This window comes from Pelophylax lessonae, assembly GCF_965119305.1.
Source record: "Pelophylax lessonae genome assembly, chromosome: 13".
In the NCBI taxonomy this organism is placed as follows: Eukaryota; Metazoa; Chordata; class Amphibia; order Anura; family Ranidae; genus Pelophylax; species Pelophylax lessonae.
In genome coordinates, this window is record NC_138780.1 from 179,997,547 (window position 1) to 180,005,828 (window position 8,282).

General features: G+C 50.3%; 1 protein-coding gene across 1 annotated transcript in view; it reads right to left on the reverse strand.

Moving 5' to 3' along the window:
- The window catches only part of SPTLC2 (serine palmitoyltransferase long chain base subunit 2), a 75,521-nt gene extending 69,131 nt beyond the window's left edge, over positions 1 to 6,390 (reverse strand). The window contains exon 1 of the mRNA XM_082242496.1: positions 6,192 to 6,390. Within this exon, the coding sequence (XP_082098622.1) occupies positions 6,192 to 6,377 (186 nt within the window). The 5' untranslated portion in view covers positions 6,378 to 6,390. The remainder of the gene's footprint in view (positions 1 to 6,191) is intronic.
- Between the last annotated feature and the right edge of the window lie 1,892 nt (positions 6,391 to 8,282).

Sequence of the window (8,282 nt, forward strand, 5' to 3'; positions counted from 1 at the left end):
TTATTTTCGGACGTAAGCTGTACTAATTAACGCAAGTTGTGTTCACGTACCATAAAGAAATGTTACAGCCTGCACATTCAGCATTTGTCGTACGAATATTCGTAATCGGCTGTCAAAAGCAGCATACTAATGATCCGAAAAATCGGCAGATCGCTCGGATGAAATTTTACTTCCGATTTTCTTAGCGTGTCTTTTAGGCACACATCGAACCCCTTGATTGCCCTAGATGTTAACCCCTTCCCAGCCAGTGTCATTTATACAGTGACAATGTATAGTATTATCATTGTATAAGTGTCACCAGTGATGTCGATGGCAGTCAGTTAGTGTTAGACTGTCCACCACACTATCGTAGTCCCATTATAAGTCACTGATCACTGTGATGGATAGACAGGATAGACCAGGGGTAGGCAACCTTGGCTCTCCAGCTGTTGTAGAACTGCAAGTCCTATAAGGCAGTGCAAGACTGACAGCCAGAGGCATGATGGGATTTGTAGTAACAGGGTGGATTTGATTTAAATCAAGTCAATTTAAATCACTAGTAAAAAGTCTTGACTTAAATCATAATTTTTAAAGAACTACTGTCATCTCTGTTCTGCAGGGGCTCCTCCTCAGACACGCTGTTGACTCTGACAGTCCCATTCACTTTAATGGGACAGCTGGTGATGTGGCAGTGACACAATAAGGTGAGGGACGTGGCGGCAGCAGGTGAGTGGATGGCCGCAAATAGGCGCTGCCATGATGGATCTGATACGACAGGTGCTCTTAAGCGCTTGCCGACCGCCGCACAACTATTTACTGCGGCGGTCAGCCCCTCACAGGCAAAGCAACGTAGTACTAAGTTGCTAGCCTGTGAGGGTCTAGGGAGCGAGCGCCCCCGGACCCCCCCCCCCCCCTGCCGGTCACTCGGCGATCGTCGGTGCAGAGGGAGAAAGGCAGGCGGCTGATGTAAACAAGCCGCCTGTCGTTCTCCCCTGTGTAGAAACAGTGATCATACGGTTCTACTATGTAGGACCGTTGATCACTGTTCCGAAACCTCAAGCCACAGCCAATCACAGTTAGAATCACGCCCCTAGGGACACACACCACCCCTTCCTCTCAAAAAAAAGTTAACCCCTTCACTGCCAGTGTAATTTTACAGTAACAGTGCATATGTATAGCACTGATTACCGTAGAAATGTGCCTGGTAACCCCAAAAGTGTCAAAAATGTCAGTCAAGGGTCTGATCTGTCCGCCGCAGTACCGGGGGGGGGGGGGAAGAGGAAGAAAAAATAAAAAAAAAAAAAAATCGCACAGGTGATCAAATACAACCAAAAGAAAGCTCTGGTTGTGGGGGAAAAAAAAAAGGACGTCAAATTTGTTAGGTACAGCGTCGCACGACCACGCAATTGTCCGTTAAAGTAACGCAGTGCCGAATCGTAAAATAGGCCCTGGCCAGGAAGGGGGTAAAATCTTATGTAAGGACTCATTCTTGCTGGTAGTTCGTGCGAAATTGTGTGAATGAGTTTACCAAAAATTTAAATTTTGCAGAATATACAGCCTCATGCGACAAAACTAAGCTCCATTTCATGCTGAATAAACTAAATTATTGTATATTAAATAGAAAAATCTATATTTAGGCTTTTACTCCAAAAGCATTTTATTAAAATAAAGTTAAAGGGGGGGGGGGGGGAGAGATTTTTATACAGATTCATACACACATCCCTCTACTTATACATATAGATATACACACACCATAGTTTGTAGACGCTATGAGTTTCACACAAACAATATACACCTACTGGGATTTTTTTTTTTTTTTTTTAATCAAAAGACTCTAGAATAAATGTATGTAGCAGACTAAATTTTGGCCAAAATTTTTTAAAAATTTCGATTTTTTAAACTTTTTTTTTTTTTTATTCGATGTTTTATAGCAGAAAGTAAAACTTTTCCCCAAAATGTTACATCTCCTAAAATTGTGACAAGTCATATTTTAATTGAAAGTTATTAAAAATTCCCTTTCCTTTTAAGTGTGCAGCCCTGTAATTTTCTGAAAAATGGGATATCGCAACCTGGAGGTGTCCTGTATACTATCTGTGTACAGAACGCCCCCCCAGAAACATTCCCTGCTTGTGTGATTGGCTCACCAATTTTCCCAGAAGTCTGCACTAAGCTACAAGTCAGATTTCTGGCATCCCCTGCAACACAAATGTCATTTTTGGTGAGATACTTCCAATATGAAATCATGTCTAAGGGGATGCAGGCCCAGCAACTTTGGAGCCCTTCAGATGCAGCAGCCGGTGGATAATTATGAAACCACTCCCATTACACTCACTCTGAACATGGACACAGACAAACGCACAGGGATTACTTCAGAATAACAAAAAGGGAAAGAATCTGCAACAAAGTTTGTTGAAATCCTTGTAATGTACAGAGATCACCCAGAGGGGGTTTTGTTTTCTCTCAACAAAAGTGGAGCAAAGCCCCGTACACACGTACCGATTGTCGGCCGTAAATATTCGGCCGACGACCGATCGGCTGATTGTCGGCTTGTTAGTATGATGCTTCCGACAGCGCATTTTCGGCCGAACAGAATCTGTTGTACAAGTATTAAAATTTTTGTTGGCCAACACCAGAACGGCCGATTGTTCCTCAGTCAGTACAGAATTCGGCCGACAGACAGCAGATTTGCAAGACTGGGCATGCTCAGAAAAGAAAAAACACAGGGAAAGTTAACCATCACATGACATCACTTCTGCAGTCGGCTGTTGTTGGCCGACAAAATTCGTGTGCAGTCTTTTGCAGTTTTCAACAGACATGACAGCCCTGGACAAAAGACGGCCGATCGTTCGGCCGACGATCAGTACGTGTGTACGAGGCTTTACTCTTTAATGGTTTTTGCTATGGTGCACCATGACAGAGCCTTCTCCTGACTTAGAGAACGGTGAGTACAGACAGGCAGAGGTGACACCATGAGCAGTGGCCGGTAACATGGACTCCCCAGGATGACGTGTAATCAGCTCTTATACTCTAATTACTTATTTTTGAATTGGTCTTGTATTGGTGAAGGGGGGGGGGGGGGGGCACAATTCCCGTGTCCTGAATTGGTAAGGGGAGGAGGGGGTACGATTCCTGTGTCTTGTTTTGGAGAGAGGGGGCCAACAATTGTTGAGAGAGAGTGTACGCAATGTACAGTGGAGTATGAGTATACATATATAAGTACAGGGGGAGTATACCTATATACAGTATCTCACAAAAGTGAGTACACCCCTCCCATTTTTGTAAATATTTGTTATATCTTTTCAAGTGACAACACTGAAGAAATGACACTTTGCTACAATGTAAAGTAGTGAGTGTACAGCTTGTATAACAGTGTAAATTTGCTGTCCCCTCAAAATAACTCCACACACAGCCATTAATGTCTAAACCACTGGCAACAAAAGTGAGTACACCCCTAAGTGAAAATGTCCAAATTGGGCCCAAAGTGTCAATATTTTGTGTGCCCACCATTATTTTCCAGCACTGCCTTAACCCTCCTGGGCATGGAGTTCACCAGAGCTTCACAGGTTGTCACTGGAGTCCTCTTCCACTCCTCCATGATGACATCACGGAGCTGGTGGATGTTAGAGACCTTGCACTGCTCCACCTTCCATTTGAGGAAGCTCCACAGATGCTCAATAGGGTTTAGGTCTGGAGACATGCTTGGCCAGTCCATCACCTTTACCCTCAGCTTCTTTAGCAAGGCAGTGGTCATCTTGTAGATGTGTTTGGGGTCGTTATGTTGGAATACTGCCCTGCGGCCCAGTCTCTGAAGGGGGGAGATCATGCTCTGCTTCAGTATGTCACAGTACATGTTGGCATTCATGGTTCCCTCAATGAACTGTAGCTCCCCAGTGCCGGCAGCACTCATGCAGCCCCAGACCATGACACTCCCACCACCATGCTTGACTGTAGGCAAGACACACTTGTCTTTGTACTGCTCACCTGGTTGCTGCCACACACGCTTGACACCATCTGAACCACATAAGTTTATCTTGGTCTCATCAGAGCACAGGAGATGGTTCCAGTAATCCATGTCCTTAAGTCTGCTGGTCTTCAGCAGACTGTTTGTGGGCTTTCTTGTGCATCATCTTTAGAAGAGGCTTCCTTCTGGGATGTCAGCCATGCAGACCAATTTGATGCAGTGTGCGGCGTATGGTCTGAGCACTGACAGGCTGACCCCCCACCCCTTCAACCTTTGCAGCAATGCTGGCAGCACTCATACGTCTATCTCCCAAAGACAACCTCTGGAGATGACGATGAGCTTGTGCACTCAACTCCTTTGCTCGACCATGGCGAGGCCTGTTCTGAGTTGAACCGGTCCTGTTAAACCGCTGTATGGTCTTGGCCACCGTGCTGCAGCTCCGTTTCAGGGTCTTGGGAGATCTTCCTATAGCCTAGGGCCAGTGATGGTGAACCTTGGCAACCCAGATGTTTTGGAACTACATTTCCTATGATGCTCATGCACTCTGCAGTGTAGTGGAGCATTATGGGAAATGTAGTTCCCAAACTGAGGTGCCAACGTTCACCATCACTAGCCTAGGCCATCTTTATGTAGAGCAACAATTATTTTTTCAGATCTTCAGAGTTCTTTGCCATGAGGTGCCATGTTGAACTTCCAGTGACCAGAATGAGAGAGTGAGAGCGATAACACCAAATTTACCACACCTGCTCCCCATTCACACCTGAGACCTTGTAACACTAAAGAGTCACATGACACCGGGGAGGGAAAATTACTAATTGGGCCCAATTTGGACATTTTCACTTAGGGGTGTACTCACTTTTGTTGCCAGCGGTTTAGACATTAATGGCTGTGTTGAGTTATTTTGAGGGGACAGCAAATTTACACTGTTATACAAGCTGTACACTCACTACTTTACATTGTAGCAAAGTGTCATTTCTTCAGTGTTGTCACATGAAAATGTATAATAAAATATTTACAAAAATGTGAGGGGTGTACTTTTGTGACACACTGTATATAGGTATACTCCTCTCCCACTGTGGGGAGGAGGAGGAGTATACCCAAGTACAGGGGGGGGGGGGGGGGGGGAGGAAGAGGAGAAGTATACTCAAGTACAGGTGGGGGGGGGGGAGGAGGAGTATACCCCAAGTACGGGGGGGGGGGGAGGAGGAGGAGGAGTATACCCCAAGTACGGGGGGGGAGGAGGAGGAGGAGGAGGAGGAGTATACCCCAAGTACGGGGGGGGGGGGGAGGAGGAGGAGGAGTATACCCCAAGTACGGGGGGGGAGGAGGAGGAGGAGGAGGAGGAGTATACCCCAAGTACGGGGGGGGGGGGGAGGAGGAGGAGGAGTATACCCCAAGTACGGGGGGGGAGGAGGAGGAGGAGGAGGAGGAGTATACCCCAAGTACGGGGGGGGGGAGGAGGAGGAGGAGGAGGAGTATACCCCAAGTACGGGGGGGGGGGGGAGGAGGAGGAGGAGTATACCCCAAGTACGGGGGGGGAGGAGGAGGAGGAGTATACCCCAAGTACGGGGGGGGAGGAGGAGGAGGAGGAGGAGTATACCCCAAGTACGGGGGGGAAGGGGGAGGAGGAGGAGGAGTATACCCCAAGTACAGGTGGGGGGGGAGGGAAGAGGAGTATACCCCAAGTACAGGTGGGGGGGGGGGAGGGAAGAGGAGTATACCCCAAGTACAGGTGGGGGGGGAGGGAAGAGGAGTATACCCCAAGTACAGGTGGGGGGGAGGGAGGAGGAGTATACCCCAAGTACAGGGGGAGGAGGGGGGGGAGGAGGAGTATACCCCAAGTACAGGGGGAGGAGGGGGGGGAGGAGGAGTATACCCCAAGTACAGGGGGAGGAGGGGGGGGAGGAGTATACCCCAAGTACGGGGGGGAGGAGGGGGGGGAGGAGTATACCCCAAGTACGGGGGGAGGAGGGGGAGGAGTATACCCCAAGTATGGGGGGGGGGGGGGAGAGGAGAAGTATACTCGAGTACAGGGGGAGGGGCGGACAAGGAGTATACCCCAAGTACGGGGAGATCTATATACATACAGGGGGAGGAGAGGAGTATCTATATACATACAGGGGAGGAGTATACCTTTCTACATGGGGGGGGGGGATATACATATATTAAGGGAGGGGTCAGGTGGGAAAAGCATATATGTGTGTATATGGGGGAGGGGGAAGAGTGTACAGCACCGGGGTCCCGGTCTCACCTTCTCCTCGGGCGGGGCCCCGTTCCTCACGTATCCGTTCTTCAGACCGCCGTGGTCACTTTTGCAGACGCCGTTCATGACCGCCTTGTAGTTGTTGTGGCCCCCGGGGCCCTCCGCCGTGTTACACCGCGGCATCTTCGTCCCGTCTCCGCTCCTGTCAGTACCGCCACGCCCAGCCGCCCCCATACCGGAACTCAGCCCTGCCGCCTCTACCAATCGCAGGTCGGATCGTCAGAAGGGCGGGGCTGAGCCCGAAACCACACAGGGCGTCCAATCGTGGCTTTGAAGGGGAGGCGCGTAGCAGGGAGCGACCGAGGTGACGTCACTAACACATCAAGGTGCACGTGTTCGAACTCTAGTAACCTTGAGCGGTGGGCGGAGCCGGGCGGGAAATGAGCTGTAATGTCAACATCGCTTGAGAGGTCCGGGTCACGTGACCAGGGCTACCCTCGGCGGGCGGGAGTCACATGTTCCGGGAATAGCGACATCACGATGGTCGGTGTTTCGGGAAGGGAGGTGTAGAGATTGATTGGGTAGATGGCAAAATGCCAGACATCTGACCTCAGATAATCCCGGATGGTACTGATGGGTGTGGTTTCCGATGTTATTAATAGGAATATGATCATAAGGGCGGACATGATGACAACCTTATACCAGAATGCTGGGTGTCATGTGACCCCTTATAATCTGAGAGCAGTGGGGTCACTAGGGGGGGTGCAGAGCGCACCCGGGTGACACCCAGGGCTGGTGCTACCACTAGGCAAACCAGGCAGCTGCCATGGCCTGTCACCTCCTCATCCCTGGTGGATGTCACCTCCTCATCCCTGGTGAATGTCACCTCTGGAGCCGCCGTCCAGCCAAGTTGGGATCCCACCTGTCAGCTGAGGGCGGTGCGGAATTCTTAGAAATTCATTTTTTTTATGCAGCCACTAAACTGAGAAATTGGGTTGAAAACTGCTCTGCCCAATTCCTACCAGTCAGGACAGCGCTACATGAGAAACCAGATGCTACCCTGATCTTTGTCAGCTTTTTACTTTTATCTTTAGACTTTTAAATAGATGTAAAAAAGTGCTGTTAGCTGACAAAGATCAGGGTAGCATCTGGTTTCTCATGTAGCGCTGTCCTGACTGTGAGGAATTGGGCAGAGCAGTTTTTAACCCAATTTCTCACAGTCCTCTGCCCTGCTGTCACCCAGTCCTCTGCCCTGCTGTCACTCAGTCCTCTGCCCTGCTGTCATCCAGTCCTCTGCCCTGCTCTCACCGAGTCCTCTGCTGTCACTCAGTCCCCTGCCCTGCTGTCACCCAGTCCTCTGCTGTCACTTAGTCCCCTGCCCTGCTGTCACTTAGTCCCCTGCCCTGCTGTCACCTAGTCCTCTGCCCTGCTGTCACATAGTCCTCTGCCCTGCTGTCACCTAGTTCTCTGCCCTGCTCTCAACCAGTCCTCTGTGGTCACTCAGTCCTCTGCCCTGCGCTCACCGAGTCCTCAGCTGTCACTCAGTCCTCTGCCCTGCTGTCACCCAGTCCTCTGCTGTCACTCAGTCCCCTGCCCTGCTGTCACCCAGTCTTCTGCCCTGCTGTCACCTAGTTCTCTGCCCTGCTCTCAACCAGTCCTCTGTGGTCACCCAGTCCTCTGCCCTGCTCTCTCCCAGTCCTCTGCAGTCACCCAGCCCTCTGCCTCTGCAGTCACCCAGTCTTCTGCCCTGCTGTCACCCAGTCCTCTGCCCTGCTCTCAACCAGTCCTCTGTGGTCACCCAGTCCTCTGCCCTGCTCTCACCCAGTCCTCTGCAGTCACGCAGCCCTCTGCCTCTGCAGTCACCCAGTCTTTTCTACCCTGCTGTCAACCAGTCCTCTGTAGTCACCCAGTTCTCTGCCCTGCTCTCACCCAGTCCTCTGCAGCCACCCAGTCTTCTTCCCTGCTCTCCACAAGTCCTCTGCTGTCACCCAGTCCTCTGCCCTGCTCTCAACCAGTCCTCTGTGATCACCTAGTCCTCTGCCCTGCTCTCACCCAGTCCTCTGCAGTCACCTTGTCCTCTTCTGGGCAGCAGGTTCGGTGGTTACAGAAAAGGGAACAGAACAGAACTTCTAAATACAT